We start from the raw sequence: 25,526 nt of genomic DNA, 5'->3' as shown, positions 1-25,526 counted from the left end.
CCATGTCAATACTCACAAGTTTATTATTTGTGGTCTAGGACACATCCCATGCCCATATAGCTATGGTCCTTTCATCATAATCTCAACATTCTCATATGCACCTATTTTCAGGGCTTAACATAATATTCAAAATAAATAACAAAAATAATTATATTTATTACATAACCAAGTATCACTCAAATATCAACATTTAAAAGACTTGACTTGACACATTGTGGAGTGTAGTGGCATTGAAAGGTTTGAAGGAAAGCACTATCACACCTACCAAACATGAGATAAGCTACTCCTCTACAAGGCACCTAGCCAAGCGAGCTACTGATCTATAAAGCAAAAATAGGGAAAAATAGCAAGTGAATCATAAAGACTCCGTGAGTAGATACAGGAAAAGGTACAAGCCAAAGGAAAGAGTTTTTGCAATAAATCATACTTTGCAAAAACAACATGATATTCACAAATATCCATATAAATTCTTTCAAACATCAATAGTCCCATTTCAACATTTGTCCACAAAAACATTTGAAATTCATTATGCATAAAAGAACTAACAAGCATTTGCACCTCTATTTAAAAACATTTACTAGGAGAAAAACGAGAGACTTCATCTCAATTATATCGATACTTATATCGTTGGCATTTGGATCAATCATTATACAACCCCTACCTTGGGTATTCCTCCCACTCGGAGGTTTGGGAAGCATTAAATGAGTTTTCCACTCCTTAGCTCTATATCAACCATTTAACACACGAATAAACATTTGTCAACTAAACACGTCGACATTATTAAATGAATATTTTGAACAATTCAATATAGGCATAGATATCACTACCTCAACAATTGGCATGTTCACTTCGTCATCACAATTATAAAGTGTGTGGTATGACACCCCACATTTAGCCCTTATCATGTGTCGTATGATGCTCCACATCTGGCATGAGTGTTAATGTGGAATAACGCTCCACATCTGACCCTTGTCATGTGTGGTACAATGCCCCACATCTAGCCTAAGTGTTCGTGTGGAATAATGCCCTACATTTGGCCCTTGTCACGTGTGGTATGACCCCCCACATCTGGCCTTTATACACGTGTGGTACGACGCCCCACATCTGGCTTCTATGCACTTATGGCAATTTCATACATACTTAAAATATTATCATTGCACAACATTCAACAATCAAAATTCATGATAATCACATTCTATCCTTTCCATCCATAACACAATTTCATCATTGGGTCTTATTACATCCACCCATAACCATTAAGTGGTGGAGACTTACTCATCTACTTTCATAATTTATATTTGTAGGCATTTTACCATCCACGTTTAACAATCAAGTGGTGGAGACTTACTCATCCACTTTCATAACTATGTTTGTAGGCATTTTACTATCCACATTTAATAATTAAGGGGTAGAGACTTACTTATCTACTCTTATAACTATATTTGTGGGCATTTTACTATCCCCATTCACCTCCTCGTAAAGGCGTTTCATTTCACCCACACTAGCACATAAGCTGGAGTGGTTTTTCTAATATTTCGCACTCACACATAAATGGATGGGTATGTATTCACCCACCTAGGCTTTAACCTAGCCAAGCACTAATTGTGCAACATACATCTAATTGAGGAGTATTTGGATAAAATCATTTGAAAGGGCTTGTTCCTCCTTGTTGAAAACTAATACATAATAAAGGTATGTACTACATAGTTGATTGAAATATTTGTTGAAAACATTTATTCTCATTCTATACGATTTATTAAAACCACAATAGCATTCAAAATATGCAAGTCATCCAAATAGATAAATCATGCTCAACTTTATAAAGCAGAGTACCCATTCACCTTGACAAGAAACGTATTCTTTTCCTAAGCTTCGAGTCACCAAAATCTTGCTCGTATATAATCTCAAGCTCTAGCAATCACCTATCACAATAATTCTAGCGTAAATCCTTATTTTTGCTTCAAACTCATTTATTCGAAACTAATTGATTAAACTCATATTTTTTATTTCAAACCAATAATCCACATTACTTCAAACCTTAGTCATTCTTACCTCCTCAACCTTGTTGAAGAACAAAAATCCCCAAAATCCTAGTTCAAATTCGGATTAAGTGAGTTGAAGTTTACAAAACACTTGAGTTAGGTTGAAACATTATGATTAAAACCCAAAAATGCCAAATCTTACCTAAGATTTGAGTTTGGAAGGTTGAATCTTTGTCCAATGGGATTTTCAAAGGTTAAAAGAGGGTTTGGTGGTTGTTGGGGATGCGTTGAAGGTTGAGAAATGTATAATGAAGGCTATGGCTCGTTTTTAACACTTTATATATTGATCTATCAAAAGACGTTATAGTCAACTACTCAAATTTTGTAGTCGACTATGGTTGTGTTGTCATGACCCGGTACTCTCTTTGAGCCCGTGATAACCGTCGTGATGTCCTGATAGACATTCATCGCCCGAAATGCGAATCGAAATCTCGCAAAGCTTTAATATCAGTTTTCTCACCTCCCTTGAGATCAACAGTTGTAAAATAACATGTTTTGAAAGGTTATAAACTATTTCCAAATCAAAACAATAGAAAAATAATTTTTATCTCACAGGGGCATTTTGGTCATTTTTTTTCACACTGATCTCGAAACCAGTTAAAAATGTAGTATACGAGTGGAAAACACATATTTCATAATCAAAATAAATTTAGATGTCTAAAATATTCATTTAAAGCGAAACTATATCTATTTGAATATAAAAAAAATATTCAATAAAATATTTTATTTTCTTATAAAACAATATTTATAGAGTTACTGGTAAATAATTTTTGTAGCGTAAAAGCTAAATAAATTCATACATACTGTAATACAGATAACCAAAGTATAAAATTTAATTTACAATGACACATAGGCCCACGAATGACCAAAAGTATCAAAAGAAATGAACCTATAATTTTTGGATGATGCAAATCCAACTGTAGTCCTCGACGATACTAGCTATCTACATTCTATTCTGAGCCTGAAATGGGTGGAAAGGAGGGTGGTGAGATTATAAAATCCCAGTGAGTAAACAAACATCATTTAAATCAGCTAAAGCCGAGTAAAAAGAGACAATCAAAATATCCCATCACATTACGTATTTCACAATTTGAAAATTCATCCCAACCCATGCAAACGGCTGTATTTCATTTAATTTCTCATTAAGGCTTATGACTTTCATAAACATTTGGCTCATGCCATCGAATAGTACTCGATGACACCTTGATCAAAGGCGTACACTCGAGCTCGCCAAGGCTGTTAAAAATTTCGTATACACGTAAAACATATTTTTATTTCATTTTGAAAACACAGTCATTCCTTGGAATTAGCGGAGTTCATCATCATGAGGTGGTTCGACGTGACGTGAACTCTAACCATACCTCAGGAGATACCCTACGCGCCTCTCCGACCGAGATATGAATATAATCGGATTCCGTGCCCCTCTAATAGGCTGGTCCACAGAACCTGCCCACTGCAGTAAGCTAAACCCACTATACAATAAAATTTGTAATAGCATGACATAGCAATTATTTTATTTTACAGCCTCTCAAGGCAAATCAATAATTCATGCATTTTCAGCACATTTAACAATTCAACTATTCATGCCAATATTGCCATAAGCCAATCAATTAAAACCATAAATTTACAAGATATTAAGTGGTCTCTAATTACTCTATTTTCAAAGTCATCATTCAATTTCGAGACAATTTATAAATTCATTTCATTTAAACACATTTATCATAAAATTCACAAAATCAAATAAAACATACTTTAGATAATTAAGATGATGATAAGGTTACTCACTTCACAATAACAGGATTTTTACGTCGCTATTGATTCATACTTGTATAATTATTCTTAGTTGTCAGTCACCTACGTCGTTCGGCACGCTCCCATAACAAACTTTCCTAGCAACAATTTAAATCCAATATACTTAGTGCATCAATTCCACTTCTCTCTCTCATTCTATCATAAATCTACATTCTTCCAATATGTTACCATTCAACTTAACACTCTCAACCAAATTATGCATCTAAATTCCTCCGACATCAATAATTCTTCACAACGAATCATTTAAAATTTCTTAGCTTCATTTGAGCACTATTCATAAATTTCACATTCTCTTCTTTACTTTAGTCCTATGACACCTCCTAATAAAATATTTAAATGTTGTATTAAAGTAATTTAAATTTAATTTATATCACCAAATAACCAATGTATAATTAAATAAAATAGGCTAGCCTTCATATAGTCCAATTTCACAACAAGCCATGGAGTAGAGTAAAGAAATTTTACCCAATTAGGTTAGGTTGGCCCAAGCCTCCACCTTCATTTTCTTTTGGACTTTTCTTCTATTAGTGTTTTTGGACCCTTTTTCATGAACTCTTCCCATCTCTTTCTAATTGGGCCATGTCCATTCTTTCCTTATTGGGTCATGTCCATTTATATGCATATATGTAGATATATATATATATATATTTTTTTTCTTTTCTTTTCTTTTTCTTTTTCTCTTCCTCTTCTCTCCAGTCGACCAACAGCTTCTTGCTTATCTTTCTTTTTCCTTTCTCACGTACAAGAGCTGTCCACAATTTCCTCTCTCTCTATCCCTCTCACCGCCGGCCACAACTTCTTGTCTTTCAACCAAGAAATTTTCAGCAGCTAGAGCTGCTCATATCCACACCAAAATCAGCAGTTAAGCTACTCTATTTCTCCTCAAAATTGGCAGCTAAGCTGCTCTATTTTCCCTTCAAAAATTAGCAGCCAAAGCTACAAAAATTAGCAACCAAAACCATACCGTTCAACCTTCAAAATCAGCAGCAAAAACTACACTTTTCAGCCTTCAAAATCAGCAGTTAAAGCCTCAAAAATCAACAGCCAAAGTTGCTCCTTCCTTCCTCAAAATCAGTTCTTTCCTCCTCCAAAATTTGCAGCAAAACCGCCCCCTCAACTCAACTCTCTCTCCTCTCACTTTCTTTTTCACGCTCGACTTTCTTTTCTTTTTTTTTTTCTCTTTTCTCTCGGCTGCTTCTTTCTTCTTTCTTTCCTGTGTTCTTTTGTTTCTCTTTTATTCTCCCTCACAACCGACTTCTCTCTTCTTCTATGTCTTTTTCACTTTACTTTTTTTTTTGTTTCATGAATCTTCTAATTTGTTTTCTTCCAATTTGGCCGACCTCCCCATATTTTTCTTTCCTTCTCCATTTTATTCCACATGGCCGGCCTCCCACCATCAATAAATCAAAGAGTCTTTTGACTCTTTTTATTGACCACATGGCAGCTACCCATGTTGGTCTATCTTTATCTATATATATATATATATATATATATATATATATATATATATATTTATTTATTTATTTATATATACTATTATTATTTTACTATATGTTCATTTTATTTCTATCATTAATTCCACTACATATCCTTCAATCTTTATATTTCAAATTCGATCCTTTTAATACGTCTAAAAATTTCAATTTCCATCTATCTTCCTTCCTCTGTACTTGTACTACCAAATAATCAAAATTGCACTTCAACGCGGTATTACCATAATATTTAAATATTCACTTATCTACGTTGGCTCGACTTAGTAAAACACGCGTATTTCACTTTCGTCGCTCATTTTCAAAAATTTATTTGTATTTCTTCTCCCCCACTTGGATCAACCATATGATCTTTCTTCATAACTGATTTTGATTTCGACATCCGGTTAAATATTAATATTTTAATATTATTTTATTAATAAAATATTATTTTATTCTAAAAATTTTCTTTTGTCTCATTGATACCTAAAATACCTTATTATACCTCAATTGACTTCCAAATCACCTTTTATCTCACAAATTCTCTTTCGATAAAAATATTATTATTTTATTAATATTTTTTCGCGTGCGAAATATTTTATCCTAAACTATTCCTTTCATCTTTCATCACTTTTAAACATTATAATTAACTTCAATTTGCATCCGATCAACTTTATTAATCACTGTTTCAAAATATGGGGTATCACATCTGTTTTACTCAAGAATCTAATGATTTCTGTTATAAGGTTAACTAAGGCTATGAATTTTTCAAGATTTTCATACTTTCTGCTATAAGATCTACTTGTAATTATTGGGGATCGATCCTTCAATTTCAAACTTGCCAAAATACATTCTTTTGACTTCTTTTTTCAACCATTTCTTCCACCATCATTCATCCATGAAAATAACACAATAATATGGAAAGATTTACATCAAATGGTAAGGAATTTTCATAGAGAATTATCACCAACATATAACTCATCAAAGTTCAATTTTTCACCTAATTTTCATAATATGAAAAATTAGGGTTTCACAATACCTTACCCATTACAAGGTAGTGTTTTGTGGTTATACCTTAACCTAAGTAAAAGGTAGAAAGATTTTAGTCTCATCCTTGAAAACACTAGTGTAAGGATGAGGGTTATCCTTGAACCATGAAAAAGCATTTTCATAGTGGATATTAAATTTTTTAGTAAGTTAAGGGAGAGAAAGTAGGCAAGGAGGTCAAACTTCTATAAAAATATTATGTTTTTTTCTTTCATCTTTTTAGCTTTTAGCATTTCAATCTTGTTTCAAAAAGAAAAATTATTTTCATTAAAAATTGTAAAGAATTTTCAAGAAACCAATTCACCCATCCCTCTTAGATTTCTACATTTGAGCTTATTGCACTGACAGTTTTCCATGAATGAACCCAAGCATATCTTGGTTTTCAATAAGCCATATAATTTGTATTTTCTAGAGAAGAAAGTTGGTTTGATGAAGGCTTATGGAAACAAAGTTTTCAATGTTAAGGTAAAAAGGTAAAGTTACTTAAAAGGTGTCATTGTATAATGATTAGAAGAGCTAAATGGTTGTAAAGCTAAGGTAACAAAATTAAGTACAGGGACTAGAAGAGTGTAGATGAATGGGATAGAAGACACATGAGATAATTGTTTAGAAATATCAAATTAAAGAAATTGTTTGAATGTTCCAAGATTTCAAATAAGTTGAGAAGAATGAAATAGAAGGAGTAAGATTAAAAAATAGAAGAAGTAGGAGAGAAGGTTAAGGGTAATTAGATTTCACCAAAGCTTTGATACCATATTGAAAACAACATAAATAGAAAGAATAAGAGAGAAACAGTTGAAAGAAAATTTGTTAAACTATTATTTGCCTTTTTATTATGGAGGTGAAGAATTATTTCTTCACTTCTGTTTATACACATTTTACAATTAATGGAGAGTTCTATGAAAGGGAACTCTCCAACAGTAAGAAAATACAAATACAATCTATGAAAAATCAAAACTAATCCCTTAACTTTAGTTTTGATATTGTTTCCTTAATTTGTTTCTAAACTATGGTGCATGTGTCAATCATGTTGGCTTAATTCTTTTTGTTTTTGTTTTCATTTATACTTTCTTTAGTTGACTTTGAGGCATCATTTTTTTCTTGTTGTCAAGGCATTAGTTGTTTACTGTATTGTTTTTGACATTATTTTAATTGTTATTGAGGTGATACTAGAAATGTTAGTTCTACTATTGGTGTTGTTACTAGTGTTGCTCCTAGTAATTAAGTATTATTGCTACAATGGTTTCTTCATCTAACCTTATTGAAAAATCCTCATTACCTTTTCAAGCATTTTCTAGACTTTAGAGAAGAATTCTTAAAACATGCTTGTTTTTCTCTATTTGGCTTTTTGAGAGATGTTGGCTTTGGCATATAATAATCACTTTTAAGATTCTACTTGTTGAACTAAACTGAGAGATTATTAAGTCTTTCAATTTTTAAATCATTTTTGTTTTTATAAGCCCTTTCAACTTCATCAAATGAGAGCAAAGTCGTAGAGGAGGGTAGTAGGTAAATTCGTAAAGGAAAAGGATCAGGATTTAGGTTTAGGGTTTGGGAAAGTAATTATGGTTTAAGTAGAAAATTTTAACACATGACACACACACACACACACACATAAATTTATATAATATATTATTAATGGGTTCAATTATTCAATCAATCTAGTGGGCATTCTTAAACCTCAAAAATCGATCTATTAAACCTAACTAATTAATCGATTACAACCAAAATTGAACAAATCGAATTGAATTAACAAAATTTGATATGTTTCAATTGATTTCTTTAGTTAAAATCAACTAATGCTCACACCTACATATAATTGATTTTGCATTGGCAATTAAGGCTAGCAAAGGTGGTATTGTAATATTACTTGTCGTAATATCATCATTGTCTTAAAAGTAAAATTTTGTCAGAATTTAAATGTTATGTTAATGAGTTTGTCATATTTTTAACTTCATTTGTTTCAATTCATATGGAAAACTTATTCATTGATAAAAATGGGGTGCAACAAAAACTTGTAATGTTACAAGGTTATATAATTTTCATCTAATATTTTTTCAGTATGTTTCTGATTGACAAGGTGCTTTGGTATAAGTTTTTTTTATACATATGAATTTTTAGGCAAAATGAGTATGGTAAACTTGACTATAAATAACATTTCAAACCAACCTTCCAAAAAGAAAAAATGGTAACATGCACCTTATTTAGTAAAATACTATTATTATGAGCTATAATTGGAAAAAGAGTTATATGTACCAAAAAATCTAGATAAGTGGTTCCTCTCAAAAGTTTAAATTGTTATTCCTTCAAGAAAACATGTTCATTCTAAGTAAACCATTATTCCAATGAATTACATTTACATACACAGTATAACTAAGAAAAACATTATATATTAGGGTTTAGTTAAAAGTTATAATACACACACACATACACATATATTTGTATGTTATATTTCAAATAATATATTATTAAGGACTTTAGTTACTTGATTAGTTTAGTTTGTTGGTATATTTTTAAAATAAAAGGTTGTTTCTTGAAATGAAAAGTTATCTTTTCATATTGTTGCTTAAAGATTATGCCTTACGGAATGAATGATTATCTTTTCATAAGGTTATTATTGAAACAATATCTTTATCCAAAGGTTGTATCTTGCAAAATGCAAAGATGTATTTAAACAAAGAAGTGCCTTGATGAAAAAGTTGTATTCTTGAGAAGAGACACTTGCAAGCCTGTATAAAAGACTTGTTACCAACCATTTTTATATACAAAAAATAAACAAGATAAGAGCAAAAAAATTAAGAGTAGAAGAAATGTTATATTCTAAAAATTAACATAAACATTTAAGTTCCAATCGACTACCAATGAAGTCTAAATTTCTTATAATTTACTTGTTACAGAAAGTAAGCTTTAAGGCCAAATAATTTTGCAAGCCTTCGAGTGTATCCAACAGTTTAATCTTATAAAATGCAAGATAAAGTTAGACGTTAGCTTCATTGTATCCTTAAGGATATTCACATAATTCCTCTTTACATACAAAGTGGTGAAGGTAAAATAAGTCTTAAAGATAGCATCTATTGAAAGGCTCGCCTTGAAGTCAATTTCGCTAGTTCCTTGAATTTTATCCAAACCCCCTTTACACCAACAGTTGACATTTTTAAACTCAAAAAATTGATTGATTAAATTGAGCTAATTAACCAGTAGAATCAAAACCAAACAAATCGAATCGAATTAACTAAATTTGATTGATTTCAATCAATTTATTCAATTAGTACCAACTAACGCTCTCCCCTACGTATAATTGATGTTGCATTGGTAATTAAGGCAAGCAAAAATAGTATTATAATTTACTTGTCGTATTATCATCATTGTTGTAAAAGTAAAATTTTGTCGATATTTAGATGTTAAGTTAATGAGTTTGTTGTATTTTTAACTTCATGCGTTTTAATTCATATGAAAAATTTATTCGTTGACGAAAATGGGGCGCGCCATAAACTTGTAATTTTACAAGATTATATAATTTTCATCTAACATTTTTTTATTATGTGTTTGATTGACGAGACACTTTGATATAAGTTTTATTTATACATATGAATTTGTGGGCAAAATAAGTATGATAAACTTGACTACTAATATTACACCCGAGCATTTGACTTATTGGTTGGTGCATTATCCTCTTGCCTAAAGAACAGGGTTCGAATCCCCCCTCCCTCAATTATAAAAAAAAAAAAACTTGACTACTAATGCCATTTCGAACCAACCTTCCAAAATGAAAAAAAAAATATGCACCTTATTCAGTAAAATATTACTATTATTATGAGCTATAACTGGAAAGAGAGTTATATGTACCAGAAAAAAGCTAAAGGAATGGTTCCTCTCAAAAGTTTGAATTGTTATTCCTTCAAGGAAAGTTGTTCATACTAAATAAACCATTATTCTAATGAATTACATTTCCATATACCTTATAATTAAAAAAAAAAAACAAACGTAGATTAAAGTTTTTGAGTAGATAAGGCAATTTTGTAACTTGAATGAGGATTCTCCAAACCTTCCTAACCATCACAAGTATGAACAAAAACACATGAAAACAAGAAGCCATTAGCAGAAGAAAAGTACAGCCAAAAGGGTAATTATAAGGCAGAAATTGCCTTCTTATGCGTACAAGTCTCAAAAAAAGCTTGATGTCTTTTTCTGAACTTTCCATTGACAAATGGTATAACTCATGTTTTGTGCTGGCACTGCACTGTCAAGCCATGAATTTGGCATGGCTAGTTCTGGACGAATCCTACCCTAGGGCTTTGCTTTGACGATTAGCCTATATTTTCAAGCCAGCGAAAGTCTTTTGCTCTAAGATAAAGAAATAAAGATTGAAGAAGAAGAAAGTTTAGGTACTGTATATCCAAAGTATATAGTATTCTTCTATATATAAAGCTTATGATTTTATTTCTGTTTGTTGGTTGACTTTATTTTCTAACATTTTGTGTCATTTTTTTGGTGGGTGGTAGGTGGGGCGATTGTGATTGTGCATTCATTTTCATGATTATGCATGAAATATATTGTTCTTTCTGTATTGGAAGTTTAATATATATATAAGAACTGCTAGTTTTTTAATTTGTAGGGTTCTCGTTTCAATAGCCTTGTTCTGGAAATTTTTTGATTGCTAGGTGAAAAGAATAGTAAGTGTACGTGAACCCCAAAAAAGAAAAAGTTTGATGATATGGATCCTTGGGTGTTTTAATGCTTCAGATTGCTTGTTTGTTTGCTAAGAAAACTAGAATTGGAAACAGGTTGGAGAGAATGAGTGAACACCTTGTGCTGTGTGGTGATCACCACCTGGTGACACCTCCAGGTCCAGCCTTATTCGGATCCAAACAAGGGCTTCCAGAGCCGTATGGTGAGGACGGCTTAACGTCGACCAGGTACCTCGCAAGCTGCACTGGTTCCAGGCGCGTAATGGGTGGAGCAAGGATGAATTTGACTTCTTAGATGAAGAAGAAGAATTTAGTGAGAAAACTGAATGCCGGATTTGCCATGACGTGGACTTCATCACTAAGTTGGAAGCCCCTTGTGCTTGCAAAGGCACTATTAGGGTAACTATACTAATTTTTTATAGTTTTATATAAAAGAAATTCAAACTTCAGATTTTTATGTTTTAAGAAAAAGATGCTATCAAGTTATATTTATTAAATATTTAAAAGTTTATATTTAATACATTATTTTTTTTAAAGTCATAAAGTAATTTCATTATAAGAGAGGGGAATTACCCCTTGTTCAGAACATACCAAGGAAACAAAATATTGGGAGAAATTGACACAGCCCAATATCCCGTAGAACCGAGACTCACAACATCCATTATCCTAGCATCAAAAGAAAAGGAAGAACAACGGAACCCCAAACAAGGACATAATCCTCCTAAAAGACCTCAATCCTGCGAACAAACAAAAAAACATACAAGAGAAGAACCCAAAATTCACAATATGTATATAGGTCTCTCAGCAACCAAGCAAAAGACGCCTGAAAACAGTACAAGATTCAAGCGAAAAGAAACGAGACCTACAAAAAACATAGTCATCCTAAACAACAGAGGACGCCCCAAGGGAACTCTGTATTCCCTTTGAGCACAATAATCTTATTCACAAAATAAATTCACCTTACTTCAACCATTCACTGAAGTTGAATTCTACCACTCCATCTTTCATCCGTTCTTCATTCAGTCAGGCTAACTCCAACATTACACAAATCACCTTTGACAAGAGAAGAAAAAGGAAAGCTTACATGAAGGTTCTCAAAATCTCGGATTGGAGTCTCACACCCTCCTTTGCTAAGGTGTCAGCTCTTTGGTTTGCCTTTCTTCTATCATGTCCAATCTCCCAGTCCTTCACTTCAACTTTCAATCTCTCCATTTGTAGAATCAGTTGCCTCATTCTCCATGGTGCTGAATTGGGACACTTTGTCCACTTCACGGCATTGGTTGAATCACTTTTAATGAGGAGTTTTGTGATTCTCATTCCATCTTGAAACAGAAAAAATCAAAACTGCTTCCTTCACTGTCATCATTTCTGCTAAGTTAGAATTAACCTCTCCGAGAGCTTTGGAGAAGATAATTTTAGGCTCCCCAGTACAATCCCTCAAGATCCCATCAATTCCAGCAGGCCTCGGACATCCTCTAGCGAATATTTAATACATTATAAATGTATAGATTTTATATATTATCATTGAATCATATGTTGCCTTTATCAAGCATAAATCTTATATTTATTATGATTCATAGAAATTAACATTAATTATTGCTAATAATTATTTATTCCTAGTGGATGTCATGCCATAAAGGGTTAAGAAAAGATTTTCAATTAAATTTTACGCTGCTGTACAAAGTCTGTAACGGCTAAAGTAATCTCAAAAGCCAGCCGTTTCTTTATATAGCGTATTCGTTTTTGCATGGGGACTACAAAGGAGACCAAAGTTACAGGTATTTTTTACAAGATCAAAGACTCCAAATTAAATGACAAAGTTTTCTTGTATTAAAACTAATTACTACAAAAACGTTTTCAAGGTGTTCAAAATCCAAGGTCACATTAAGTTGAGTGTCATGCATCTTGTTCAGGTTTCAGTTCTGAGACTCAAGCATTCAGATATGGTGCGATGAGAAAGGAAACATAGTTTGTGAAATCTGCCATCAGGTGCTTAATATTTTCCCCTTTTTACTTCCACTTTGTTTAATAGAAGAAACTATGAGCTATAGATATACATCTAATTATTTTCATGTTTGAGCAGAGGTATGAATCAGGTTACACAGTCCCTCCGCGCCACGCTGGGAATACCCTGGCTAACATAAGGCAAGTTTAATCTTCTATACAAGCTTTTATTCACCTAAACGAATCTTGTATGTGAGCTTTTCCATCATGGAAAATTGTTGTATGTTACTCTAGGTCTGAAGCTTAACCAAAGACTTTCATAACCATTTATTACTGATGCTACTCCATAATCAAACTCTAATCTGTTAACTAAAAATCATTTAGTTATTTCTATTACCATTTTGCATTTATACTGATAAACCATTTTTGGAGTTTCCTATACAGTGAGAGCTTGACAGTTCCTGGTATTCCAAGAGAAGTTCAATTAGCAGAGCTAATTTCATCAGAAGATGTAGAGCGCCTTTTGGAGGCTGAATTTGATGAATGCAACAATGAAACTCACGAGAATGAAAATGTAGCCACAATATGGCCAAATGCAATATTAATTGCAAGGCTTTATGCTTCTCAGTTCAACTTACAACACAAATATCAGACCTAAAACTGACTACAACTAGTACTGGTAATTAATAGTATCATAGAAAATGCATATATAAATGCCAAAAAAAATGTAAAAATCAACAGATATTCATCATTTTACATACAGCTTCTTAATTACTCTTTACTTCCAAGGTTGATGTGATCTTGCTCTGCTGTTATTCAATGGATTTTATTCTTCTCTTATGAACAAATGCGTTAATTATGAAACTTGCTCCGAGTAATTTTTTTTCTATCAGTTTCAAGTTTCAACCAAGAATCTATCTATAATTTATGTAGGATATGCTTTTACCTTATATTCCTAGCACATGGTCAAGTTCATTAAGCTCTGCTCTTGGCATTGAAAAATGGGCATTACATTTTCACTTCTTGGCATGGAGTTCTTGACAATTCTGCTCTTAAAGCATATCACATTCTTTACTGATCAGCGTCGTGAGAGTGACGAATCTTCCAGCTCCTTCTATGTAAGACAGAAATCAAAATTTGCTTCTCTGAATATTGAGTTTAAGAGTTTCATGTCTTTTTACTTAATTGTATCCCACTACACTAAGTTAGCCACATTTTGAGGGCTCAACAGGTCGTCTTGGGGGTGCTGGTTCCTTGCTATATCGTATCTTTTGCTGTCAATTATTGGAACAGCCGCAAGCAGACCTATGTTGGTTCATCTTTCATGATAGCAAATCCTTTACATTTCTCAGAATCGGTTTCCTAATGATGTTTTCTGATGTCTATACACTATTTTGTGAACTAGGAAACTGGTGGGCCAGCCAGGGCAGAGATTTCAATTGTGATAAACCCTGTGGAAAATACTGGGAACACACACGGGCTTTGATGTAGCAGCAACATCTGAAAATATGCCTCAGCAGTTATAAAATATTACATTATAATCTGCTGGACTTGGCAGTAGAGTAGACAGGCTGTTATGGAATAAGATCATTTAGTTCTTACCTTAATCTAGCATAGTAGCATTGTCCAAAATGCTTTGTAGACTTTGAAGAAATTATGTGCCTTTGCTGCAATGCAATGGATGTTTATTTCCAAATGAATGTCAGGGATTTGCAGCCATCAAAGCTGATGGACGTGTAAGCTGTTTAAAGGATATTTTAATGACTTGTGCACTTCAAAAACTTCATTTTAGTTCCCCCCCTCTCCCTATTTTTAAATGCTATTGCCTATTGGCTAGGCTTCTTTCTTTATAATGATCAAGTACCTAACCATTTAATCAAAGAATCAAGGACTTTAAACTAGAATTGTAAGCAGAGTGCTACAGGGAAAATGAATTTTGTATCTATAGGCTTCAGCTTCTTACTCTCTAAAGACAGAACATCTAACCACCAATTCTAAAGACTTTGGGGTCTCTGAGTTAATGGTTTTAAAAAAAAAAAAAAAAAAAGAGCCCAGAAGCAGGTGTGCAAATTTCTTCCTTTTACAAAGGGTTTATGCTATAGATAACGTCGATAAAAGGCCACTAACGCTTGAACTCAAGACCTCCTATGGTCTAAAAGCGAATTGAATCAACCTCCCGTGTTGGTAAATCAATGGTTTAAGACAAAGATGTCTCCATTTGGATTTTATGGCTTAGGCCCATATAGGAAGGAGATTGTCATTAAAAGATGGGCTCCTTCTGTATCATATTTAAAATTGGGAATCCCTTGACCCCACAACAATGCAATAATCATGATATTGTAGCTTTAAAAAGCTACATCATGTAACTGCTTTGTTAAAAACGCACTTGCGCAGATGAGGTGTGGGCTTCTAGGTCTAGACAAAAGCTAGTGTGGGGATTAGACCTAGGTTGTTGACTTGTTGCAAAGGCCCCACCGCTGAGGCCTTTATATTTGCCATTTTAAGGATTTATATATGATGTGAACAAGTGCAGAAAAATTTAGATCCAGATCTCAAATGCTCTAAGATCCATGAAAATAATGTGAAAGAAGAAAAATAATTGAAAGCATAGTCTGGGTTTTTTACATCATAGGGTTTCCCTCATTTTTTGTTTTCCTTGACAGATTTAGATAAATCCTTAGTACATGTAAGGATTTAACCAAACTCAATTGGTAAGTTCCAACTTTTTTGTGCTTAAAGGCTTTGCATGGAGGAAAGAAGTTCTACTGTAATTTTATTTCTTCTATAAACACCTGCACTGCACCGTTGGATTCAACCTCATGGCTCTAAAGATGATAAGATTTGAGCAAAAGCCAATGGACAAATTCAATACTATAAATTTGCCCAAATTCAGAAGGTCAATTTACCCGACAATGCCTCCCTAATGACAGCCAAAGGACAAGTAAAGTTACTACTCAAATGCCCCAAGAGGCAAACATAAATGATAGCACCATGTTCCATATTCCAAGACTATGAATAAATCCACCCTTTAATTCAGGGCAAAGTAGGGCAGAGATCCTTCAGAAACCTTTTGCCTTCTGCCTATCCAAAGCTGTAAGATTTTTCATTTTTGTTGGTCTTAATTGAAAGGTGCAAAATGACCCAGCATGGAAACTGGAAAGCCTGCAACACCAGTTACCCCCACCAATCTTGGTTCAGTTGGCCTGTGTTTACGGTTTTCTTTTTCTCTTTCTGTTTTTTTTCCACTCAATTTGCTTCAGTCCCCGGACCATGACTGGCCTTTTTTGTTGTACCCCAATACTTGCTGAGCCAGATTAGGATATTTGATTGATTTGCTTAATCCAATCTTCAAATGGGGATCTTATATTTGGATTCTATTTTTCCTTTGCTTCGAAGAAAAAGATCTTAGATTTTTCATTACCAACAAGGCACCGGATTAGTTGAATAACACCTTCATTGATAAATAGAACAAAGATTAGCCACTCTCATTTAGAGGGTGGGTACCCTCATGGAGTGACACAGTGGTACAAAATCCAGCACATTTCCAAAAGTACAAAACGTAAATATATAGTTAGCAGTAGTGCAATAGAATGCTTAACTATGATTAAGGAACTTGATTCAGTAGGAAATAAGGATAAAGGAAGGAAAATGGGAAAAGATTCTTCAAGGGCACTTGGGTCCTCCTTCCTTGGTCTTCCAGTTGTTGTAGCAAGGGCACACGGCTTTGTTCCCATAATACCCTGGGGGCACACACAGGCATTTCCTGCAGCATTTCTGACAGAAGAACATGCATGGCTTATGGTACTGGGTCTTGCTGCACCTCCTCGAACACTGTGTTGGGCATTCTGGTCATTTCATTCAAGCAAAGGTCAAAACAACATTTATCATTATGCTTTTTGGAGCATTTGTCAAGTTCAAGAAAGGGGAAGGAGATATTTATGAAAGTTGAACAAAGCATGGGTAGTTCCAAAGTGTTTTGACCATGGTACAACTGCTTTGACAAGATAAAAGACTTGGTACAGGTCATTGTCAAATTCTTCCAAGGTATAAACAATCCCAGTTCTTCATTTTGTCAAGCTAATTTTTCTGTTCTCTAGCATGGTGTTTTTCTGTGCTCAGATCTTTTAGCGGGGGAAGAAAACAAAAGAAAATGTGAGAGTTAAAGTTGCTTACGGGAGCTCTTGAGGCTTCCAGGGCCGTAATGTTTCTGCAGTTAAAAATGACCAAACAATAAAAAAGAAAACAGAATATGAAAATTAACTTCTTGTCAAAAGCTAAAAGGCCATTTCAAAGCTTCAACAAGATATAATAATGTAGCATTACTTGATCGTAGTGGTGGCCTCCATGTCCATGTGATGCCATGACCTACAATGAGAGAAAACAGAGGAAATGTCAGTTCCTGGAAATTGCTATACTGCTGTTCTTGGCTTCTTCTTTTCATGCAACTTTGCTTTTAACATTTCCATGTAATGAGAAAGAGAGCGAGAAAGGTACCCACCATGGTTTGAAGCATGGAGAAGGCAATGAGGGCCAACAAGAAGGCAGCAACAAGTTTAGCCATGGCCTTTTGCTATATAGCAAACCCCTCCTAAAATTGTCAAAAACAAGGAGAAGAGCAGAAGATTGAAATGTGAAGTAAAGAAGGAAGAGGGGTTTGGTTGAAGAAGGTGGTTTGTGTGGTGTGGGGCATAAATAGGGAATTTCATGTGAAGGGAGTTGAGACTTGAGAAGGGAAGTTTCAGATGTACTCACTCATACAGATTACAGTTGTGGTCTTTGCCATGATTTGAATGACACTTACCCATTGTATTACTAGTTCTCAAACTGATTAGCTGTTTTTCACCATATATAATAATATTAATGCAAAAAATATGCAAATAAAATTTCACCCACTCCCTCCAAGAAAAATGAACAAGATCAACAATGTTTCTTTTATTCTCAAATCTGAGATCTCACCCCAAGTGGTCCAGTTGCGATGTTGCAGTTGAGAATAATGCTATTGGTGAATTCCATTTAAAAATGATAATTACTTCATAAGTTTATCCATATTGCAATTTAAGTGTCAAAATTGATTTTTTTTTTTTTTGCATGTGAATAACTCTTTCTCTTGCTTCTCCAAGATCCAATGTGAGATTTCTTAATTAAGATTTTATGTTCTAATTGTTTGGAAAAATGTTGATTTTAATAGTATTATTGAGTAGTTTTAAGGGAAAAAAAAGAGTAAAAATTTTATAAAAGTTGTTTAGGCAAAAACGGTGTAAGTTGTCAAGGCATAACTGAAAGGATTTCATGTAATAAAGTGGGGCAAAATGGTGGAGGATGTTTTTGGATCCTACAATGATCTATTTATGAGTAGTTTCATGTGGGAAAGAGGTTTATTCTATACATCCAATTTGAAGTAAGATGAGGATGAGTGGGGACAAAAGAGATTTCCTTTTCTCAAGGGATCTAGCAAAATTATAGGCTATCTTCGTTAATGTGGAGACTCAAAAGCAATACTTGATTCATTTTGTGGGGGAGGAATTGTTGCTTTTGCAATGGAAGCCAGTTCATGAATTACTGTCATTTCTTATAACATTTTCCCCTTAGAATATGCTGAAACTTTATTAAGAAAAATGAAATGATTCTAATTTTCATATGAAAATAATCATAAATCGAAGAAATAAGGGGTGGCTCTAATTAGAGGTGAAACCTGAAAACCTGCCTCCCATTTAATGTCAGTAAAGGCAAAGAGACGAGGCAGGAGAGAAAGTTAGATAATAATAAATACTTTGAGAGTTTCTTCATTTTTGTAAGGAGAAAGGACGGTTCATTGCATTGCAGACAAGAGCAAAGGGTTGAGTTAGTTAAGTAGTTGTAGATAAAGGGGCCCACTCTGGCAGACAAGTCAAGCAACCGTCCATGTAAAATAAATTTTTTTTAAAAAAATCATCTTTAATTTTAATTCAACTTTTTGAATAAAATAATAATAATACTATTTACTTTAATTCACAATCATTTTAATTTTTAATAATCTAATTATTATAAATAAGCTTGTAATAATCAATAATAATAATAATAATACTGGGTTGAATAGAATAAACAAATACTTTTGTCCTTTTGCAGGTGCCGAGACTGAACAGAGCACGTGCTTTGACAAAAGTAAGCAGGGTGCGCTGTAAACCAGGCAAGCTACTTCTTGTGTTTTTGTCAGACAAGTGAACAAAGGGGTTTGTGCGTGCAAGCTATCACCGACATGTCTTGTTTCATAACACGGTATTTGGTCATTTCAAACCACACACTAAATGAAGTTGAGCAATGCCAAAATCTCCCTTATATCTTCTTTTTGCAAGATTAATATATTGAAGAAAGTAAGGATCGATCAGATCAGATCAGATATTCTGTTTCTTCTTATTTGATTTCCATTTTTTGGGTTCAAGCTACTTTTATGGTCGATGACTTTTGTAATCCCCTGCTCCATATCGGTTTTATTGTGTGCAACTTTTTGGCACCAAACTTCTTTCCTCATCAAACTAACTTAAACTACAACTGGTGTGTTAGTTCAACCCATTTAGAGTTGAAACAAATTAGGATATCTATCATTAATTTCTACCCTCCACATTAAGGTTTTATTTTGGTTAATATTTTTATCTTTTTACATTTTTTATTTTTTTTCAAAAAAAAAATCAATTAATGAAACCTAAACATTATTTAAATTCAAATCTCAAAAATAAATTTTCTTAAAAACAACTTACATACTAAAACAACTAAAAACTTTATGAGCTCCAAATAAAATAGATTGATCTTAAATCTACTCCAACGGGTGGAGCTAATGGGGTGGCAGATAATGATGGTCATCACCTCTCAAATTTTTTATTTTTTTATTATTATATGTATAAACTTTGATATATATATATATATATATAGATGATTACTCTTATAATTATTCTTAATCACCCCTCATGCAAAATTCTAAATTCGTCATTGACTCCAAACATACTTTTATCCAATAAAATTTGTAGTATAGGAAAATAACAATAACTACATCTACAAAGTTTGAGAAAAAAAAAAACTACATCTACAAAAATACTGTGACACCCCAAACACACAACATAATCATAATTCAAGGTGTGAACATCTTAACACATACCCAAGTCACAAATTATTGCAAATAAAATGCCTTAGAGTATCAATTTATTCAAAATTAGCATCTTATTGCTAAAAGGATATGTTCATACATTTATAAGGATTTATACATCCTTTTCACACTCTAACAAACGCTTAGACTCCAAGATTATAAGAACTATTCCAAACTAACAAGGAGATTCCTTTTTAAATCTAATATTGCTTTCTTGCAAATCTTTGTCAATCAATTAAACTTACGTCCAAACTAATCTTAAGCTTAATCTACAAAAAAATAAAAAAAAAAAACAAAACAAAATTTAGTGAGACACAAAGCTCAACAGGTAGACTAACCATAATTTTTTTTTTTTTTTGAAATGTAGTAGACTAACCACAATTAAAGAACTGATATCCAAATATCATGAGCAGAAGCAAAAGAGACCAAATTAGGGCATTTCCAAGTACTCTGGAATATTGTATTTAAAGGTTTTAAACAACTCGTATGGAATGATTAAAAAAACTATCAGAAATAAAGTTCTTAGCTTATGAAATCAAAACTTTAAAACAAATATAGAATCCAAAATGTATATTTACAATATTAACAATATTGGGAACAAATATAGTCCATATTCTTAATAGTTCAAAAATAGATCTCAAAGTATTTTCTTATTCATATGCAAGTTCAAATACCATTTTAATTATTCATATAGAAATATATTCTTATACAAATAAATCTTACCATAATAGTATTCACATGTGATTTTTGAATTCAAAAGGAGTCCTTTCAACATATCTAGTAGACACAAATTTCATTTCACATAAAAAGGTTCACAATCTTCCTTGACATTATACGATGAAGTTCAGATTCTCGTTGATGCATCTAAACGGGTTAGACTCCTATAAAGGGTGTTACCAATTGGCCAAAGGTCCATATATTATATACCCCATCCGTGCACTAGCTGTGCCCAAACTCCAGTTCATGAATAAGATGGGTCAAATTCTCACTAGTCAAATTTAAAAGGCACATCAAATATAGGATTTACTAATATTTTGAAAAAGGTCAAAAGTCATATTTTCATATTTGTTCGTATTACCATAATTGACCATATTCAAAATGCCCAAAGGCTAATCATATATCATTTCCATATTTCATTCTTGGTTTAGATGTTAAATTCTTTTAAAATGTTTTTGAATCTACATAAAAGTAGTTCAAAAGTCTACTTGATAGAATATTTATTTCACAAGAGTTCAAAATATGGCTTATATTATCATAGTAGATCAAATATTGTTAAAATGCTCTTAATATATTTTAAAACAACACATATTCATAAACAGGTTCAATACCATTTTCGCTTTAAAACACAGCTCTGGTGGATTTATTAGATGAATCATTTTTAGAAAAAATCAAAGAAAACTAGATTGAACCAAGGCTTAACAGAGTTGCTCTAAATACTAATGACGATGCTAAAAGCACCGTAAAAAGAATTAATCTGATAAGGTTCATTGATAACTAAGCTTTTGGGATCATTTTAGCACACTAGATGTATGTTGTAAAGACTCTAATTCAAACTTAAATGCCAAATCCATAAAAAATTGATAGATTTTAGTAAAAGGTAATAGGTACAATGGAGACTAATAAAACCAAATAAACAAATATCCTTTATAACTCAAAAGTTATCTTTTATAAGTCGGATGAAAAGAATAAAACTTTAACAATAGGATTCAGAAACAATCTCAGCTTTCAAAGACAACGAAGAACATTAAGATATGTCAATGAAACACTTAACCAAAAGATGAAGCCAACAAATCTTAAGGAGTTAACTATAATTAGCCACTCACCTCAAAATCAGAACTCAAGTATCTCATAATTTTCAAAACTCGGTTTTAGCTTCAGGCTTTCAAAATTAGCTTTAAAATAGCAAAAACATCTCTAAATATGACATTTAAGTTTTCAAAACTTCTCAATAAACTTGTAACTAGTGATAGTAAATGTCAGTCGTTGTGCATAATGTAATTGCCCTAGCTAGCAAAAAAGGTGGAATGGTGCTAACCATATATGGTGGAGGATAGCACATGACTCGTATTGATGTCATATGAACTTGACTATATATGATTATATTGTGAGTTAGCTACGCTTGTATCGCCCTAGATTGTGGGGGTGGAATGGCTCTATCCCTTGGGTTAGAGCCCCTTAGACCTATTATGTAGTTCTTAAGTATACTCCACTAGTGTTAAATGTGATACTTAGTGCAAGTTGAGTAAATTTGATATGTTTTGACTTGATTTTGGAAGTTATGATTTGAAAGTGTTTTAGTATTGACATGCACTAAGTATGCTTATTCGAAATGAGATTTTATATCAAAATTTTTGGTTTTATGTTGGGGTAACTTTGGGGAATTTTGGCTATTAGAAAATGTAAGAAATTTGGAATTTTATGAAGGAGGTATGGATACTTATGAATGAAGTATCGATACTTGCTTAGTAGAATGAGCTTCAAGAGTGTTTTATGTTCAATGTATTGATACGTGGAAAACTTGGAGCATTCTGGATGAAAAGTATCAATACCTTAAGTCATGGGTATTGATACTTAAAGGCTCGAAAGGGTACATAGGCCTTCTGTTGCAAAAGTATTGGTACCCATTGTAAAGGTATTAATACTTGTAGTTTGTTTTCACAAAATTATTCAGTTTTAACCTGATTTCTACATGGGTGTGCTTTGTTAACTTGGATTAAACCCCGAACTTAAGTTGTGAATGTTCGCATCCATATAAATGACTTGGCATGGGAAATTGCATGGATATCTCATGGATTTGTTTTGAACTTAAAGGTGTATGGTTTCAACTAAAGGCATGGCTTTATTAAGACATCATCTATGCATATGCTTATTCTTTTCTTATGTTCACTCATTGAGTTATATGCTTACTCTTTTCAAATTCTAGTTTTGATTTCAGATCCATAAATCTCTGAAGCTTGAGTCTTTAGAGAGGTCTTTGTCCATACTTTTGGTAGGTTATTGTCAAAGGCATGTAGTAGCTATTATTTAGCTAGTGTCAACTCTGTTGTCCAATCATGTAATTATTTTGTGTACATGGGATGTAGTACACATTAATGTAACCATGAGTTGGCATGCAATTTATGATTTTGTAATGAACATATATGTGCATACATTGTGAGAAACTTTAGCACACATTTACGCAATATATTGATATCTTTGGAAATGGAAAAATAGAATGAAGAACATCCATTCATGTATGGAAAATATGCATTATAGAAGCATATGCAAGCTGTGTACGATTACAAGGCTTGTTTGGGCTTAATGGGCTTTGCCTATTAGATCTTTGCGTCGATCATGACTTGAGATTTGGATCGTCACAATTAAGAAGAACAAAAGCCTTATGGTTATTCATTAAACCAGTAGTTGAAATATAATTTTTCAACTATCCAAAGATCTCGACTTAAACATGGTAAATTCATGGAAAATCACATAAAATAATATTTACTTGAATCCTAAATCCAAACTGTAGCAAGCTCTGATACTAATTGATAAATTTTATTTATAACTAATTTAGACTTAGCCCAAGATTAAGCATAATTGAATTTATAATATAAAAGTGTAGTTGATGTTTTCTCTATAATTGTCCAAATTAACTGTGGAGGTTCAGTGCACTAAAATCTTCCTCCTCGTTAATTTGTAATTGGTTAAAGTACCGAATTGGTCCCTATACCCAAGCATTTTCATTAATTAAGTTCATCTATCCAAAACTAGTTAATTTAATCTCTCGATTTTGAAAATTGGTGCAGTTTAGTCCCTCCTTTTAACGTCGTTCAAATTTGCAATTACTGTTATTGATGTGGTCGTAAAATGCTGACATGGTAGTGATGACATGGTTTTGACATGCTAACGTGACAGATTCAAAATTTTTTTCGTTTTTTCCTTTGTCCAAAACTGCATTGTTTTAAGCTTTCTATATAAAGCACTTTACGTTTTTTTTTTCATTTCCTTATTTCCTTCTTTCTACCTTTTTTTCTCTTTCTCTCTACCCTGCCTTCTCTTTCTAAATTTTGGTCATTGTCGTTAGTTGCTAGTCACTGATGGTCGAAAAGTTTATTAAAATTATCAAAACATTCATTTTTTTCACCCTTTTTCCTTAATTAAGATAATTTTTTTCAAAATCTATCTCGATTTTCCTAGATCTAAAATCATAAATTGCAAAAAAACTTCTCTCTTACCCAAATTCATAGCAAATTAGTGAGTCTTCTAGTTAATAACTAGTCATATCAATCCCAACAAGGCATTTTTAGTGTTTTCGTTGTCAAGATCATTGGTGGACTTGAAGTTCCTTTCCATCTCAAAAAAAAAGACAAGCCTCACCCACCACTCGAGGGTCATCTTCTAGATGCTACCAAGGGAGCTAATCACTTGAGGCAAATTTTTAGTCATCAAATGGGTCCTAGCGACCAAGACATTGTTACCCTTTCTGGTGGCTACACCCGTGCTATAATGAGAGGTCTAGATTTGAGGGACCATGGACTACCAACCCCCTCATCTTTGACAACTCTTACTTCAAGAGAGTTTCATTCTTTATGAATTATGTCTTTCTTTAGTTTGTTGCAAATATAAATCTATTGAGTTGTGTTGAACAATCTATCCTATAATTGAATTAAGTTGATGCTAATTGGTTGATGAAGTGTGTTTGACTGTTGTTTTGTTTGATTTTATGTTGGTTGATGAAGTGTGTTTCTAGTTCATGATATATGCTTGGAGTTTGGTTATGCTTTTGCATTTGGAATAGCTGCTATATGGTTATTGGGTTTGATTGATTCTTGAATTAGATACCCTAGATGATAGGCATTAATTTTGCTTCAATATTGCTTTTTTAATATGAGTGGATGATGATTCTATATTGGGTTGCTAATAGCCCAATTCTTACCAAAGTATTGGTGCATTTGTCTCATTTCTCGTGTTTTTCTTATTGAGAAACCTTGATTTATTTTAACATTAAGTGCAAATAACAACAATGTAGATGGAGGAAATTGATGGTAAGAATATGAAAAAAAAAATTATTCAATTTTGCTAAATAGAGTAACAAGGGAAGTGTGTGTTTTTTTTATATTTTTATTTATGTTGCTATGAAAGAAGATGAAGAAAGGTAATATTGAAGATGAACAAAAGGCTTGCTTATTTGCATTCAGTTTCAATATATTTATAGTATTAGTTTAAGATTGGATAGATTGTTACAAAGATAAAATATCATCAAGTTTCTTTATCTAAGATAAAACATTATCGAGTTATCTTATCTTAAGATTGAGGTGAGGATAAGACTTTTTTAATCTAAGTCTACATGTTTGACTCTATTTGACACTTATTTCTTGGTTCTTAGAGTACTGCTTTTGAGTGTGACTTGATTGGAATATCATCTTGT

At 32.7% G+C, this 25,526-nt stretch overlaps 1 protein-coding gene and 1 pseudogene across 1 annotated transcript; one reads left to right on the top strand and one right to left on the bottom strand.

Annotated features, from left to right (window-relative positions):
- Positions 1-11,104: 11,104 nt before the first annotated feature.
- Positions 11,105-14,528, top strand: LOC148763184 (uncharacterized; annotated as a pseudogene).
- A 1,910-nt stretch (positions 14,529-16,438) lies between these two features.
- On the bottom strand, positions 16,439-17,679 carry LOC18601516 (gibberellin-regulated protein 4). Its single transcript, XM_007032473.3, has 4 exons — positions 17,501-17,679; positions 17,326-17,367; positions 17,176-17,209; positions 16,439-16,847 (listed from the first exon to the last, which is right to left on the bottom strand). The coding sequence occupies exons 1-4, from the start codon at positions 17,561-17,563 to the stop codon at positions 16,666-16,668; spliced, it is 321 nt and encodes a 106-aa protein (XP_007032535.2). The 5' UTR covers positions 17,564-17,679; the 3' UTR covers positions 16,439-16,665.
- Positions 17,680-25,526: the final 7,847 nt, after the last annotated feature.

The sequence above is a fragment of the Theobroma cacao genome, chromosome 4, assembly GCF_053813885.1.
Source record: "Theobroma cacao isolate CCN51 chromosome 4, ASM5381388v1, whole genome shotgun sequence".
Classification (NCBI taxonomy): Eukaryota; Viridiplantae; Streptophyta; class Magnoliopsida; order Malvales; family Malvaceae; genus Theobroma; species Theobroma cacao.
Note: the sequence above shows the minus strand (reverse complement) of the source record. Positions and strands in the feature narration are given on the sequence as shown.

Coding starts and splice junctions, on each gene's coding strand:
- LOC18601516 (XM_007032473.3), bottom strand. CDS start 17,563: ATGGCTAAACTTGTTGCTGCCTTCTTGTTGGCCCTCATTGCCTTCTCC. Junction 17,368..17,500: donor TCTCCATGCTTCAAACCATG/GTGGGTACCTTT, acceptor CTCTCATTGTAG/GTCATGGCATCACATGGACA. Junction 16,848..17,175: donor TGGAAGCCTCAAGAGCTCCC/GTAAGCAACTTT, acceptor TGAAATGACCAG/AATGCCCAACACAGTGTTCG.